This window comes from Scomber scombrus, chromosome 5, assembly GCF_963691925.1.
Source record: "Scomber scombrus chromosome 5, fScoSco1.1, whole genome shotgun sequence".
NCBI lineage: Eukaryota > Metazoa > Chordata > Actinopteri > Scombriformes > Scombridae > Scomber > Scomber scombrus.
In genome coordinates, this window is record NC_084974.1 from 20,729,240 (window position 1) to 20,746,068 (window position 16,829).

At 39.9% G+C, this 16,829-nt stretch overlaps 1 protein-coding gene across 1 annotated transcript; it reads left to right on the forward strand.

The window, feature by feature from the left end:
- Positions 1 to 1,358: 1,358 nt before the first annotated feature.
- urb1 (URB1 ribosome biogenesis homolog) lies at positions 1,359 to 15,323 on the forward strand. Its single transcript, XM_062418943.1, has 39 exons — positions 1,359 to 1,561; positions 1,693 to 1,832; positions 1,942 to 2,093; positions 2,201 to 2,330; positions 2,409 to 2,505; positions 2,579 to 2,664; positions 2,760 to 2,885; positions 3,074 to 3,204; positions 3,287 to 3,482; positions 3,580 to 3,717; positions 3,838 to 4,011; positions 4,107 to 4,239; positions 4,345 to 4,467; positions 4,570 to 4,682; positions 4,794 to 4,913; positions 5,283 to 5,399; positions 5,544 to 5,682; positions 5,758 to 5,916; positions 6,199 to 6,398; positions 6,495 to 6,713; positions 6,799 to 6,984; positions 7,120 to 7,957; positions 8,076 to 8,280; positions 8,359 to 8,545; positions 8,623 to 8,681; positions 8,778 to 8,965; positions 9,067 to 9,177; positions 9,261 to 9,324; positions 9,409 to 9,577; positions 9,796 to 9,898; positions 9,988 to 10,148; positions 10,247 to 10,358; positions 10,624 to 10,730; positions 10,976 to 11,119; positions 11,243 to 11,352; positions 11,474 to 11,674; positions 12,199 to 12,440; positions 13,324 to 13,902; positions 14,974 to 15,323. Exons 1-39 carry the CDS (start codon positions 1,432 to 1,434, stop codon positions 15,159 to 15,161), a joined length of 6,777 nt encoding a protein of 2,258 aa, XP_062274927.1. The 5' UTR covers positions 1,359 to 1,431; the 3' UTR covers positions 15,162 to 15,323.
- Positions 15,324 to 16,829: the final 1,506 nt, after the last annotated feature.

Consider the following 16,829-nt stretch of genomic DNA (forward strand, 5'->3'; position numbering starts at 1 on the left):
ATTTATTATTAGTGGTGTCATATCCCGTGTGCTTTATTCTATCATTCCATTTCTTTATGCCTTTGTCAATCGATTTGTTCCTAATAAATTCATATTGTTGTTTTATTTCTCTGTTTTACTTAGTGCTTTTTAAAAATGCAAATGTATAAGGGTCCTAGGGGACCCTAGTATAAAGCACCCAATTCTGCCTACGCAACTTCAATAGAAGGACAATTTATTATAACTATTTATAGAGCTCATGTTTGCCATGGGTCCTAATTTAAAGTATCACACATCATCAGGTGGGGTAGGGGCACTCTGTCAGTCATTTTGAAGGGGACATACACAGATGCAACAGATTTCCTCATGAGCTCTTTCAACAACTCTACATTTTAGTTTTACACATTATACAAATATAACTCTAATATTCTGAGAAAAAATACATTTTGAAATAAATTTGCTATGTCAATGGTTTCTGACAGTAATTTATTCTTTGGGTCCCCAGAAAGCCTATTTTGTAATTCATGTTGGTAGTATGAGGGTTAAAATTGGTCATAATGCGCATATTGCTCATCCTCTTTTATCCTGTAAATATTCATATCCAACCTGGTATTTTCCAACCACGGAACATTTATGCACTTATTTTGGTACTGTGAATCATTAAAACATTTCTGGATTTCAGTTAATCTTTTTCCCAAACCAGTACTAGAATTAGAGTTTGATTTAAATCCATGTTTATATTTATTCAACGACATGCCTGTTTTTCACATAGATAATACAAAATGCAGACTTCTTATTAATTATATCATATTTTGCAAAAAAAAAATGTATACTTACTCTATGGAAAAATTAATCATCTCCTACCTTTAAGATGTTTGTAGAACACCTTACACAATTTTTCCCTTAGAGAGACTGACATGAAATATGGTCATGAAGAGTCATAATGTGTACATGTGTAGCTATATACATGAAACAAAAAAAGGGTATAAAAAAAGAAAAAATAAAGAAACAGGTAATTAGGCCTAAATAGAAATTGAATTCACCCACTAATTGTTAATAATTTACCTAGATGTTCAGCATCTTCATTATGTGGTCTGAGGATGTAGGCCTGTCACCTTTCTCTTATTTCTCCAAAGAATAGTTAGATCTTTGAGCCCAGCAGGTCTATATGGAAGAGAGATTACTCCTCTTGTCACTTATGTAGTAATGGTGCATCTTCAGTAAGTGAGGATGGATACAAAAGATGCAGCATGAACATGAAGTGAGTGAGTCACCAGAAGACGCGGAACAAAAAGACAGCAGTTGACATTTCCAGCCGGATGCCAATTTTGTTGCACAGCTTTCTGTTTACACCGCAACGTGGGCCACTGCACCGGCGATACTGTATGGCAGGGGAGTCAAAAAATCAATTCATAACTTAGTCACTTCTATCTGTTGTTCATTTAGATAAAAATGGCTAAAAAGCGGCACAATGGAGACTCTGCGGAGTCAAACACGCCGGTGAAAAAAGAGACAGCTTCCTCTGAGTTCAATGGGACTGTGTTTAAAGCCATGCTGAAGGAGCCCACTACAGCCATGAAGGGTGAGTGTATACGTATAAATTAATGTCATACCATTTAACACAAGTGATACAAGTCTCATTATTCATTTATAAACTCTTCTATCTCTCCATCCATCCGGTCTTGGTTCATTTTGACGTTGTGTCACCTGCAGGACTGCAAACATTCATATCACATGCCAAGAAGCTGCCATCCTCTGATCTTTATGATGTGGTTGAAGGCTATATTAAAATCTCTATGGAGTGTGCAGAAATCTTCAAGTTGCTGGAAGGAGACAAGCAAATGGAGAGTGAGGTAAGTTGAGAATGTAATGTCTTCTCTTCCTCTGATTGTGATGTTGTAGATATAATGACAGAGTCTGATCACACCCCTCCACCCTTTATCTAATCTTCCTTTTGTTCAGTTGATGCTGATCTTTGAGAGTTTGGAGATGATCCTTCTAAGAACAGCCAGTGACTTGTCCCACTTCAACATGGTCGGCAACGCCGTTGTGAAAAAGACTGTTTCTAGCTACATGAAACTTCTCCAGGGCTCTTTCCATTCAGAAAATCACAGGTTGGTGTCATTTGAGCTCAGCACGTGGACCTAAAATGTGTATTCATTAGCACAATTTGAAAAGTTTCCTGATGTCTGACTCTTATTTTCTTCTCACTCGTACACAGGTTTGTCCGCCAGTCCCTCAGTTTCCTGTCCGCCTTAGTGTCTCAGGGTGCAGAGGCTGCCAGAGAGGTCTTCAGTCACATCCACATTAATAAAGTTCTGACTGGACTCGCTAAAAGAAAGGATAAGAAGGTGAGCTGTAGTGGAGTTTTTGAAGTACTGTAAAGATTATGACATTTGTATATGTACTATTAAAAACATCTTTTCCAGGGAAGACCTGATGTCCGCATGGCTTTCATCCAGTTTGTGCTGTCCTTTCTGGTGTCTGGAGACAATGCAACAGTTGGACAGATATTAGAAATCAAAGGTAATAACTACATATGGATTTAAAACATTTACAGTACTTTGGACGTGTTGATAACATACATTTTTTGTGATAGAGCTTCTGCCGGAGATCCTGAATACAGGGCTGAAGGAGGACAGGATGTCCATCGTTAATCTGATTTTGTCCACACTGAAGACCAGAGTAAGTGTGTAGTGCTCATCTGTTCACACTTTCCATGTGATTTATGATTTGTTTTTTTGATTTGATTATATTTATTTATTTTTGTCTTGCTGCAGGTTGTGTTACACAAAGCTATTAGTAAAACACAGAAGGTGCGTTTTTTCACACCTGCTGTGTTAGCCAACATAGCATCTTTATACAAATGGAACGGGATTGTGGATGCAACCACCAATGATGACACAGTAAGTTTATAATAATAATAACAATAATAAGAATGCATTTTATTTACAAAACACACATTAAACAACAACAGTACATCACACATAATAAAATCAGCAAACATTGAAGTGGAATGTCTGTTGAAACAAAAGCTATGTCACCCATCTTTGCTCTTGTGCTATGTGGTCTAAATTTTTTTTTTTTTTGTAAGATGGTGGAGGACTCGGAGCATGCTGGGATACCAGTTGTACGGGAGCTTGTCCACAGTTTCCTTCTTGACCTGTGTTGCTCTCGTAAGAATGGAATCAGCTTTCATGATGTCAGCTTGGGTACAGCCAGCAGGTAAGTCATCTATATGATATCAAGTTGCACTACTCTTTAAACTCCTCAAACTGATCGTAGGATATGACTTTTTTTTTGACAGAGCTGGCAACATCGTCTTGCTTCAGTTCGTCGTGGGGCTGAAACAAGCAACAGAGGATGAACTGGTGGCGGAGCTGGTGGTGAACGTGCTGAAAGTTAGTCCTGACATCCTGTCCCGATACTTCAAGGAGACTCAGTATTCATACACCCCCCGCCCCAAAAGTGCTTGGCAGGACAATGTCAAGTTGCTTAAAAAGGTGATGATTGCTGCTGTATTTGTTTATCATTGTTAGCAACAATTTCCTTGTCTTTTTTTAAAAGAAAATAATCGTCCTCTTCACATTTTTAAATCAGATCTATGAGGCCCAGCCAGAGATCTCCACAGTGTTACAAACAAGTGAGGTCATCCCTCTCCCTCGCCTGCTCTCTATGATTATGGTGATATCGCTTCCTCCGGTCTGTAACAAGGCTTTCTTCACACAAGGCCTCAGTGTAAGTGACTGAGCCTCATAAAAATCTATCTGTGTGGTTGTTGCAGCAGTACCACTAAACACTGAACATGTACAGTATCTGGTCATATCTTTTCTAAATGTCTTCTCTTGTGTCTGACAGCTTGCTAACACAGCAGTGCAGCTCACAACACTGTCCATGATCAATTTCATCCTGAAAAAGGTCAATAAGAATATGGAGTATCTTTTGGATAAGTCTGAGTGGCACAGCTCAGATGTATACACTGTTGACATGATGGAGGACTTGGTGCAGCAGTACAGAGAGACACTAAGCAAGGTAAATGCTGGATTGTGCTGTCTTAGTACCCACAAATTAAATTTTTACTTTGCATTTCCACAACTCAGATCTGCTCTTTTTGTGCTCCGTATCAGATTTTGCCCGATATGACGAGCATCGTTGCAAAGTGGCAATCACTGTCCAAGAAGGAAAAGACGGAAGGTGAAGGAAAAACTACCAAAAATGAAGGGAGTGCTGAACAGACAGACACTAAAAATGAAGCCCCTGGTAATAATGGTTACTGTACATGTATATTAATTTATTCTTATCAGTCATGTAAGACAAAGGAGATGACCAGTAAATATGAATTGAATTGTATTTTTTGTTGAGCAGTTGCTGAGACAGCTGAGGTCATCCTGCTGAAGGCCCTGATTCTCCAGGTCATATGTCTTTACCAGAAGGTCGTGCCACATCTGGTTAGCCAGTGCAAATTTGACTTCAGCAAGCTCTTAAAAGGTAATGTTCTGTTTAATCACTGAGTTTGTGTACATATATGTTTTTTGAGTTTGGTGCTTCAAAGTTCTTAACCTCTTCTTTACCTTTTCTTTACCTCTCAAGGGATTGTGTCAGAGAAAGGAATGAGAGAAGAAGCCCCCCCAGTTCTGCAGTACCAGATTCTACAGTTGGCCTTAGATCTCCCCGCAAGCAAGTTCTCCTGGTTCCGCTTACAGGTGAAGATTTCTGTTTTAACTTTTTATTATCAGCAGTTCATGCTTTAAGGGTCTTTTGTTGTTCTTAGTATTGTTTTCATAGTTGTATATTGTTGGGCTTTTGTTTCTCAGGATGTCACTGATACTGAATCATCATCAGGAGAGAAGTCGGTGCTTTACCTGCTTCTCAAGATGTTTGTCAGCAGCAGCAGCAGCCACCTGAAAACCTCCACACGGATGCTCGTTCTAAAAGTAACCAACATTTCCTTTTCTTTTGCCCTCTCTCAGCATGCATTTCTTTTCAGCCTGCAGTGTGAGTGTCAATAACCCAGCATTGCTTGGTGAATTTATATTAATCATAAAATCTATGGACACAGCTTCATTCCTAGAGGATTTGTCACTGTAGCAGTACTTCAGCTACATCAGGAGGCAGTTAGTTTGCTGCATTTAAGAAGCATAATGATGCTGCAGTAAAATAGTATACTCTATTCATGATTTAATGTAGAAAAACAGCATAGACAAAGAGTTCTTTTGTTTGTTTTTTCACATGAATATACAAATTTCTCCCAAAGTAATGTGGATGCTTGAAAAAGATGAACAACTGTCTTGTGTTTTCTTCAGGTGCTTAAAGACAGTGGAGTGTTTGAGTACACCTGGTCTGAACTTGAGCTCTGGCTTGACCAGCTGGCCCGAGTAGATCCAAGCCAACAAGAGACTGTCATCCAGTTCTTGGAGAGGGTGAGCCCAACTATTTAGCATATTTGATTAAATCTCAACATTTCTATCCACTACTGTTATACTGTCGTTTAGATGAAATTAGACATTTTGAATCATGCCCTAGTAGTTATAATTGATGACAAAGTCTCTGGTCTCTCATTCAAGGTTTTGGTGAAATTGGTGTGCAATTCCTACACATACACAGATAAGGTTGCCAGCCTGGTTCAGGAGGCAGCTTATCTGCAAGCTAACCTGAGTAGCCAGGAGGGAGATGCTGCCAGTATTCCTGTCTCACACATAGATGGTGAGCATCTAAAGATTGAATCAAAGTAGATTTCTAACAGGCTGTGTGGTAATTTTCTTTTCTAATTTATTATAGATGTCTTGGACATGCTGGATGTCATTATGGAGGGTAATGAAGGTGAGATGGAGGAGTTTGGGCCATCTTTGAATGAAGACCTCATCATTCAGACCTTCCCCTTCAGCGCGGTGGTACCTGCTGCTCTGGAGGTCCGAAACAAACTTCCAGCAGATAAGGGTAAAGCACATCTACTAAACATGGAACAAATAGTGGATACAGTATAGCACATTAAAATGCAGAGAGTGGAATCACTTGTAATGGGAAGAAAATTTACATTTCTTCAAATGAAGCCTGTTCTTTGTGCTTAAAAAGTGGTTTCTCTTTCCTGATGGTGCTTTTTTCAGCAGTTTTACTCCTTAGTAACTGTTGCTGTCGTCCATCCACAGATCATTTATAAATAGATATATCAGAACTGATCGTGTGGTGTGTTGTAGTGTTGATCTGTGTTTCTGCCCTCAGGGGTCGTGTATGAGTACTTGTGTGCGGTGCTCTCAGATGTGCTGCACTGTCAGAGAGAGCCTCTCCCCCTCTGTCTGGCTCTGCTGCAGTATGATAAAGAGCTTCTGTCATCCGAACCGTCTGCTTCTCCTCATCCCTCCATCATACACCTTCATCAGTATTACTCCAAATGGGTCCCACAGCAGGCCCGAGAGGAACTGGTCAGTTTTCAGTGGTACTATGACACGATTTAACCAAATTGGTGATACACTCATTCTTGTTTATTCCAAGTAAAATAACATCTCTTTTTTTAACAGTTCAAGTCGTCTGAATGCCAGTCAATGGGATTGCTTGCTTCAACTTCATTTACTGCACTGATGACGTCTGCATATTGCAAAGGGCTGATCAGTTTGCTTGACGATACCTTCAGGAAGAATATGGAGGAGACTCTTGCTTCCACGTCGATAGCAGAATTTCCTCTAGCAGTCAGGCAGATATTACTCTACATCAAATCAACGCTGGAGAACTTTGGCACAGTAAGAGCACAAAACAAGCTCCAAGCTCACTTCAAAGTCACTAAGTCAAACATATCCACAACATCATAATTCTTTTTCTACACAGTTCTCCAAAGACACAGGAGCTGCCCTTTTGAAGACCTTAATGGGAATACTCCAAGATTTGGTAACCAAGCTTCTAGACGTCCAGGTGACCACAAACTCAGAGCCGGCAGCAGAGAACTCCCAAGAAGGATCAGACCTCTTCCTGGAAATCAACCAGTCATCCACAGTAGAGGCCAGCAAAGAGCAGGTTTAATAAATCAGCTTTTACAATACATTTTATTTCATGGAGGGTTTTTGTTGAAACTATGACCAAGGATATCAAATATAATTTCTACTATTTGTAGAGCTGCTGATGCTTATATGACACCCTCTCTCTGTTTAGATCCTAATCTCTGCACTTGGCTCCATCTTCAAGCATCAGTGTTTGGAACAGTGGTATCTGGCTCTTGAGCTGGCTGCTTTGCCTCCTCACACGCTGAACCCTGTCAAACTAAAGCGTCTTTGTGCTCAGCTGAGTGATGACATTCTGGCGCTGCTGAAGATCAGTGCCCCTACCCTCAGTCATCTGGGTCACCTAGACCTTGTGTCTACATACATGGGAGCAGTTGAAAAAGCTGTGCTTAAAGAATTGATGGAGAAGAGCTCCCAGGCTGCAAAGAAACAGTCCAGACCTTTCCAGGCCCTCCTGTCTCTGCACAGCTACATGGAGTCCTCCAATTTGCGAGAGGTGGTGTCCAAGTTGCTACTCCTCCCCCATGAGAGCCTCATTTCTCCTGGCAGTGAGGGCACACAGGCTGAGCTTAGTGTTTATGGTCACGCAGCACTGCAGATTCTCACAGAGTCTAAAGACAACTCATCCCAGGACCATGGCATCTTTCTGTCACAGGCACACCTCCATGGCCTGGGCACCCTGCTGTTGTCCTGCTCCAGCCCTGTGCTGGATGCTTTCCTGCTCCAGACTCTGTCCAGTGAACCAGGCAGTGCCAAGCTCATTCAAACTGATGTGCTGCTGCATTGTCTCCAGAGGCCTCTCCCAGACACTCAGGCCATCGGCTCTCTGCTGCTGCAGAACTCTGCCACACACCGGCTCTGCTTTGAGCTGTGGTGTCTAGAACCAGCAAACATGGAGAAGCTCTCAGACCAGACAGAAAGCTTTCTTCCACTGATCAACACATACCTACATCTGGCAAGTAGAGAGGATCCTGCCAGGCCCACATATGGTTTGTACTAAAACATATTCTCTATTGTCCATAAGCATGTGACAACAGTGGCATAAATTCTGTTGTTGATGTTGTTGTCACTTGCATATTAAATATGTTAAATGTTGTGTTTTTGTAGTGCAAAAAGAGGTTTTAAAGGCCTTGAAGCAAGGGCTGCTGACCAAATTGATCCAGGTTGTTCATGGAAACCTGGCAGAAGACTCTGGAGCTCAGTCTGTTGAAATACTAGCCAGTCTGATCAAACTCTCTGCAAATATCAACGACATCAGGGACTTGATCAATATCCTTCCTGAGGCTCTTCAAAAAGTGGACAGTTTTGAAAGGTCATATTTAACTCAAATACTAAAAATAAATTATCTGTGTCAGAATTGATTGACTAAATACATCGCTTTCTCTTCCAGATGGCAACTTGTAGATGTCTTCACTGAGAAATTGGCTGATTGCCCAGAAGAGCAAGAAACCTGGATGAGGTCTGTCACCACTGCTGCCTTCAAGTGTCTTATTGCTTCTTACAGTCAAACCAAAGATCAGACTACTTCCACATCAACACAGGAGCAGAGCATCTTGGACAGACTGCAGAAACTCCTGGTAGGTCCAATTCCTCACACATACATCACATTTTTGGTTTTACTTCATTCATTTCATAATTTATCCTTATTACACAGACATCCTTTGACGACGTCACTGCATCTGAATGGAACAGCTTTGTGAAGAATGGACTGAAGTAAGATATTTGTTCTTTGTGGTAAATGTTTGATAAAGAGTGTCATATAAGATTCCTTTTAAATAAGTGACCTTAAATTCTAATCTTCTACTGTAGATATAGATACAGAGATCACCACTACTTGAACACCTTGACAAACCTGTTGGAAGTGATGCATGGTGACAGCGAAGCCAAGAAGGATCTGATACCTTTATCCACCCTTCATATGATGGCAAGCAGCCATTCACTGTTCCTGCCCACCATGTTGGAATCTGATGAAGAGCCAAGCAAGTGTAAAGCTAAAGGTTTGTATGCAATCAAATGGAAATGATGAAAAGAATAAATTACATTCTTCAATTGTTTATATTAATATTGAACACAAACACTTATTTTGTTGTAATTTCAGAGGCATTAGTGTCCCTCCTTTTCTGCCTGGTTAAGAAATGCCCAACAGTCTGCAATATCAATCACTTTGTAGTACTTTTGGGAGCATATGGAGCTACACTGAGTACTACAGGTAATACAGGAAATCAAAGTATTTTTATGCTTTTTGTGTGTTTGTTGTCCTTTTTGTCTTTTACATCTTATTTTGTTTTACAGATCAGAAACTATTGCTACTTCTTCAGGAATATGAAAAAAACAATGTCAGTCTTCTAAAATTTCAGTAAGTTACCTTTATTTTGTGTGTTCTACATCCAACAAGTACATTTATTAGTTGCAAATACTCAGTGTGGGTTTTCAACTGCAGATCCATCTTGTGGGGTCCAGCAGCTGTGGAACACCACAAGACCAGGAAAAGCCTTGGAGCTTCTCTGTGGAAGCAGGCGAGCTCAGACGACCTGCTGGCCCTGCTGAATACTGACAGGATGCTTCAAACCATTGCACACTTTCCCCAACAGCGCAGAATCATCCCGCAGGTTGGCATTTTAATGCATGTTTACTTTCTGAAACTTTTTATTATAAGCGGCCCTAAAGGGACCGTTCACCCAAATTTCAACAAAAATATATAATACATACAAACATATATGATACCTCTAGTGCTTTCAAGCCATACAGATGATTTCAGTTTTATGCATAGAGTTTGAAATGTCTAAACTGTTTTAATTATTTATATTTAAATTGGATTCTTTCATAGGATGAGAAAGAGCTGCTATACAATAAAAATGAAGTGAAGGACCATGGGAATTTGTATGATCCCTGTTTCCTTTTACCTCTGTTCAGCACCATCCTGGGACCAGGTGAGTATTTCATTGCTGCCGTCATTCCTCTAAAGCTGTTTTGGTCATCAGCTCATATGTGTTGCATTTTTTTGTCCTCTCTGTGACAGAGTGTGTGATTGACTGCCTGAAGTTTGTATCCATTCATGCCTTTGGAGTAACTGTAATGGCCCTAAGTAGCTACGACCCAAAGGTGAGAGCGGCAGCGTACCATGTGCTCAGCTGCTTCTACCAACACCTGGAGGGCGCTCGATTCAGAGAGAAGAAACAGGTAAAGTGTCTAGGAGGTGGTCTATCTGTGCGTGAATCCCCTCCAAAAACAACACTGAGATTGTTTGATGTGGTTGTTTTTTTTTGTTTTACAAACAGCTGCTGTACTTGATGGACACTATGAAGAATGGAGTTCGCCAGCAGAATCAAAGACTTCCATTTGTCCTGACCACATATATCACCAAAGTGGCTCAGCAGATGCTCAAACCTGGTGTGTAACCCTAAAAACCTAGCTGAAGTTTGTCCCTGACCTTTGGAATTTGGCAAGTGGTGTTTGCATAAGGATATTTGTTTGCATAAGGCTCGTTTAAACATTTTTAAACTAGTAGAGATGTAAATGTTGACATTTTAATCTTTTTGTATGTGTTATTTGTTGCATTTCTAAACACAGTATATTCTGCTCTTGACAGCTGCAGTAGTCAACTCTGCCCTCTGAATCATTAACCTTTTTTTTCTTGTTTTTCCTTATATCCCAGAGGACCACATGTATGTGGTGTTAAACAGGTTTCTGCTGTCCCATCAGAGTTTGGACTTCAGAAGAGTTCCTGAGTTCTTTAAGCTCTTCTATGGCTTTGACTTGGAGGTAAAGTGCTCAAGGAAACTGCTAAAAACAGTTTTTGTTTTCCTGTTCTGCCAGTTATTGTGATTGTGGACATTTACCCTGGCTAAATACATGACTGCACAAACAGACCCTGCTTGTGTCAATAAGATTCAACCTTCATCTGTGTGTGTTGCTCAGCTCAATGTTTTTAAGACCGATGTTATCTGTTACTATGGTGGGGGTCTGTCAGGGGAGGGTGACTGACTGTCTGTCTGTTTGTTCTGCAGCACAAGATGGAACGAGAGTGGATCCTGAGTGTGCTGGAGGAAGGGCTAAGCGATGGACACTGTTATGAATTATGCGACCAACAGGGCGTCTTTCAGAGCCTATTAGGCTTCAGCAGCAGCCCTCTGTGTGATGAGCACTCCCAGGTACACACTGTGGGAATCGTAGTGATGCAACACATTAGCAATAAAATCATGAAAGACTTAAACTCTGTGAAGAAAGGAATTCACCAAACAAAATAAAGTCTTATGTACATCTATTTCCACTAGGCACAGATCATCAGGGTGTTGTGCCATGCTGCCCATGTGAACAAAGCAGCATACAACCTCACCAAAAGCTGTGGGCTTCTAACCTGGATTATACAGGTGGTTGAAAAAAGGTGAGCATGAGAGTGAGGTCCATTTTTAATTTTAGCTCTTCATTTTGTTATTTTTATTCATATTACTACAAAAGTGTGTTCATTCATATTTACTACAAGAGTCTGTACTTACTGTCCTCAGGAATCTAGACCAGCATATGCTAAGTGCCATCATAGACCTGCTCCATAAGCTGTGGTTTACTAACCTTGGGCAGAAGGAGAAGCAAGCAGATGGAAGCAAAACCTCTACAGAGGAGAAGTCTCAGACCTCAGTGAAGTGTCTCCCACTCCCACTCATCTGTGAATTCTTGTGTGTGGCATCAACTATCAGCAGACACCTCAGGTAAAGAGTTATAAACATTAAACACATTCAACACAGTGAAATTGTAAATGTTATTTAAGGGGGAACTTCTCCATTTTTTAACATTAAAGTCTTTACAGATCTTGGGGCGTACTACTGCTTATATAAAAAAGTTATATAAAGCCTTTTGTGGCTCTAGAGAAAGTTGCACAAAATCTGATGTAATTTTAGACCATGTTAGTTTAGGCTCAAGTCAGTAAGTTTAAAATGAAAAGAAAAATCTGTGGTCGCAGAGTTACAAAGAAGTGAGGGCTCCAGACCTCACTTCTTTGTAACTGCCAGTAGCTAGTAATGTAGGCACTCTGGTTCTGCTGCATCCATTGTGGTCTTCCGTCAATGTCATGGGAGTGCAATCCTAAATTGGTGGAGTACTCTTAACTTGTGTGTCAGGTTATTGTTCAGGCACTTGACCCAGAACTTATAATAAAAAGGGTCATTGCTGACCCATAAAAAAGAACTGTCCTTTGGTCAAGGATGTCAATGTTTGTTTGATCTGCTCCTGTCAGGTTGGGTGTGAAGGCCGCTCAGCTCAACCAGTTCCTGCACACTCTTTGCTCTGTGCTGAAGCATCGTGGGACAGCTCTCAGTGTAAACCAACAGGCTGACTGGCTCACACTCCACCCCCAGCCTCTCTCTGCTACCGAGGCTCTCACTCTGCTCCGCTGCTGGGCGTCCCTCTCCCATAGCAAAGCTCTCCTTACCCAGATACAAGCCTTGTCTGAAAAACACAAAGTGAAGGAATTGCTGGGTAAGTGCTGATAAATGTACCTTCAACAAATACAAAATAATGAAACACCTCATGGAAAAGGAGTTAATGACTATTATTAACACTGCTACAGTTGTGGGTCATAAAAGGTTGAATTCAGCCTTCTGATATGCAAGATTTCAGAGCAACATTACACAGCTAATAAAACCAAAGAGGCCAGATTGAGCTGTGCTCAAACTGCAGGTGTAGCAGTCACAACAATTCCAAACTTCAACAAAGGGCATCATCAAAAATAGAAATGGCTATCACAAGTTGAACTTTATTTGAATTATTGAATTTTATTTATTTATATTTCTGATGTTTGCTCCAACAGATTTTGCATGGCTTTGGTAATAATATAACCGCTTACAAAAGACTGTAGATACCAGAGAAGGGAAAACAATGTTTCTAATATGTTATTTTTTGTTTAATGTGACTGCTTTGTGGCTAAACAGCAGGCCTTTGTCGCAATATATTCCAATTTAACTGTTCTGTTGATGCTATAAGGCATTTGAATATAAAAAAAAACAGAGCCTAAAAACATAACTTCTGATAATTATTCAGTATCAGTGTTTCATAACCTAAAGTCAAATACTATATCAACTGTACCAGCTCCAGTCAATAAGCGCTCTGGGATTGCTGATTTTGCTGACCCCATCTTCTCAGTAGGGAAATGAATATACTATATATATAGTATATATATTAACTCTTCACAGGGCTTACAATGTATCACACTGTTTCCTGTAATCACATTACATGCTAGACTCTGTCATAGTTTTTCCTTTAAAAACATTGGAGAATTTAGAGCTTTGTTCTTCTTCACAGAATCTAAATCATTCCTTTTATTTTTAATGGGATAAATAACTTTGTTCAATTTCCTCCTCAGGGACGGGGAAGGATAAGGCCCGGGGTAAAGGTTCCTTTTCCCAGGCCCGCACACGAAAGGAGAACCTGGCAGAGGACACTGAAACGGAGAAACAAGAAGAGAGTCTCTTGACAGAGTGTAAATTTTACCTCAGCAATATCTTTGTCCACTGGGAGCCCGCGTTTCCTCTCACTGAACCCCAGCCAGCTCAGCCAAGAGACAACGTGGATTCCAGTAGGTTGGCTTGTGATACTGCGCACCTGCTCACCAAGTGGTCCCTGAGGTGCTTAGTAGAGGACTCGTACGATGAGGAAAGAACAAAAAACTTCTTGCGCTGGGTCGAAAAGGCTGTGATAAAACACAGAGAAATTGTGAATGGTGTGTTACTCGATCCTGGCCTGAAAGCAGACCTGCTTCGACTCTACCATCAGGCCTTCGAAGCTCAGTGTCATTCCACGATTTCAGCAAGAATAGAAACCTTCCAGCTGTTTACCAGCATTATGAGGCACTTACTCGAGAGCCAAGGGCAACTTCCAGACCTACATCAGGCTGTTGTCTCTGCTTGCCTGCCAGAAGTCACCAATGATCAGTCTAAACATGGTAAGACCCTCTCACCTTATCAACAGATTATGTTGGTGACTAGTAGTTAAAAGAAGGCACGTTGCATTTAAGTTGTTTCTTCAAGCAAAACCTCCAAACATTAGAGTTCTAGGTTCTCAAATGTGAGACTATGCAGCTGCTTTTTCGCTCTCTACAGTCCTTATTTGGCATAAAAATCAATTTCTAAAGTTAACTTAAGTACAGAAAAGGCTTCAGCAGGCTAGATTAATCAAATCAAGTGGGGGCGTTCCAAAGTTACAGTACTCTGTTTTACATTCCCTCATTGTGCTTCAGCAGACTATGTTTTTGCTCACTGAGCCACAGCAGAGGGATACAGACACAATGAAAGAATTTTGTCCTAAAAATACTGTAAGTTTGTAAGATTTTCACTGGATTTGTCCAACTCAGACTGCTGACGCTTCATTTTAGCTTGAGGCAAACTTAGGAATGTGTTTTTCCAAATGAAGATTTTTTATCTGGTGTTAAATAACATTAAACATTTACTTTGCTCAGTTCAACAGTCTACTAATAAAATCAATTACATTATTTGGTTTTGCCACATTTATTGTAGTTCACATCAGTGTTACTGGGGCTGTGCTCCTGTAAAACAATGCAATCAGTGTGTTTGCTTAATCACATTACATGTTAAGTTAAAGATTATATATATATATATATATACCATTTTTTACCATTAAGCATTAGTCAAAAAGCCATACACAGAACAAATCATTGCCTACTGAAGATACAGACTTGTGTAACTCTGCCCTCAGGCAAGAAGGAGAAACATGATTTTAACACACACTTGTGACAGATATAGCTACTTCGGAAGGATAGATTGCTTTGACATACACAGTACAATGCATACTAACTAAAACTAAATCAGAGGTTATATCACAGGAAAGACATTTTTTATACCAAATATCAATCCAATACAGGTTCAATCCTTTGTCAGTCAGTATTTTCAATGGGAGTGTCCTTCAACAAAAAATGCACACTTCGCTAAATGACATATTTGTAATTAGTTGTAAATGTGTGAGTAAATTAAGCCTCTCATTTTCTCCTCTCTAAAAGCCGGGCTGTTCCTGTTGGCATTGTACATCCATGAGTTGTGGAGTGGAGCCAACTCAGCAGAACTGTTCCTGTCTCATGTGAGTTTGGTGACCAGAGCCAAGTGTAAGAGACAGAAAGGGTCCAAATCTTCACTGACTGAAACTGCCATCAGAGCCATCTGTAACGACATCATCGCCATGAAGAGTTAAATATGACATCTGAACACTGCTGTGTTCTTTTAAATATATTTCATTACAAGAAAGCCTGTATTCTTTCATTTTGCTACCATGTTTGTTTCTTGTAAAAATGTTAAAGATATTTTGTAAACATTTGTAAAAGGCTCCATCATAAAACGTTGATTTACAAATCTATTTTTAAGTTTGTGTTGTGTATGTGAATTTTTGTGAGTTTTAGGACACAAAAGATGACTGAATTCAGGAAATTGCATTCAAAGTTTAAAAAAACGTTGCCTTATCAATGAAGCTCAAGTGCTCTGTCCTTGTCCCCTTAACATTGAGGCCAGAGTCCACATTGTTGGTAAAAACACAAGATAATAATTAGTCATTTTGCAGATTGGTTCATGGTAAAGGCAGCCTTGCACTTCATAGATTTCAGTGAAATTGTAGCAGAATGAATGATTTATTATTATTTTCCTTGACATCTCCACAGCTGTATTTTCATCATTCTAGTTTTTAATTTCAAAAGCAGACCACCACCTCAGTTTTTAACACTTGCATTTACTGTATATATGTAAAAAGGGCTCATTCGGATTCAGCCTTACAGTAATCAAGCAATGGATGTTCTGTGTTGTTCTTTGATTTTGGATCTCTGGCTCCTGCAATAATAATGAAAAGGAGAATTTAAAAACTTTAAAGCGATAGCACATTTAGCATATAACTATTTAAATGTATGACTAATAACTGGAAGGCAACGAGACTTTTAAAGCTGATGTATCACATTTACCATGGCAAGTTCCCACTGCGAGACATTAGATTCAGACTGAGAAATAGGAATCCCACAAAAGCAGCCAGAATTATCCAAAATATAATAACCACTGAGTCTGAAAGGGAAGAGGAGATTTGCTGTTATCATGTAACATAAGAAGAAATATACAAAAATGTTATAAAGGATATAAACTCACACTTATTGTATTTCAGCTTGCTCTCATCCACGATCACAGGATCAATATAATCATAATAATACTCCCATTCATAGGAAAGAGCGCTGGTGGAGTTCTCCATTGCATCTAATTTTGGAAGAGAAAAAATGCTTCCTCATATTAAAAGTTTGATAAAAAAAAAAACATAGCTGTTTAACCATGATGAAAAACAAAACCGCTTTTGTTGATAACATCAAATTTGGTCATGAATTTCAAAAATCCTCGAGAAAAAAATTCCTCTGGTCCCTTCAACCCTCATATATTTGTCTGCTTGACTCCAGTTGTTATTCCTGACTGTACTTCAGCAGATATGCAGTGTCCAGATTTGGCCACAGCTATGCACGATGGAGCCATTCAACAGGGTAGCCTACAAGGAAAACATTGGGGGAAGCGGAAATAGAATTAGGTGGGGTTACAATATTAAAGTGAAATGACAATGAAAAAACACTAACGTCGTGTTATTGCAACTAATGAGTGTGTCATCAGGATGAGGTGAACCTTATTGTGTGAGATATTAGTATATGTGTTCCTTTTTCCCCCTGTAGGAGTTGTGTGATCTTTGGCAGCATTAAAGTATTGGTTCTACACACTCAACTACCATCAATGTGATCAGCACACAGTTGAGGATTTGACTCTGGGTAGAATCTGGACAGCTTTGTCTGGGTCCACTGAGTGTGTCTATAAATAATGCCATGTGCAAGAAAATAGCATTCACTTA

Bases quoted from the DNA above. Each gene is read 5' to 3' on its own strand.
- urb1 (XM_062418943.1), top strand. From the start codon at position 1,432: ATGGCTAAAAAGCGGCACAATGGAGACTCTGCGGAGTCAAACACGCCG. The intron at 3,718-3,837 runs GTAAGTGACTGA...TGTGTCTGACAG, and splicing joins TCTTCACACAAGGCCTCAGT to CTTGCTAACACAGCAGTGCA. The intron at 4,012-4,106 runs GTAAATGCTGGA...GCTCCGTATCAG, and splicing joins ACAGAGAGACACTAAGCAAG to ATTTTGCCCGATATGACGAG.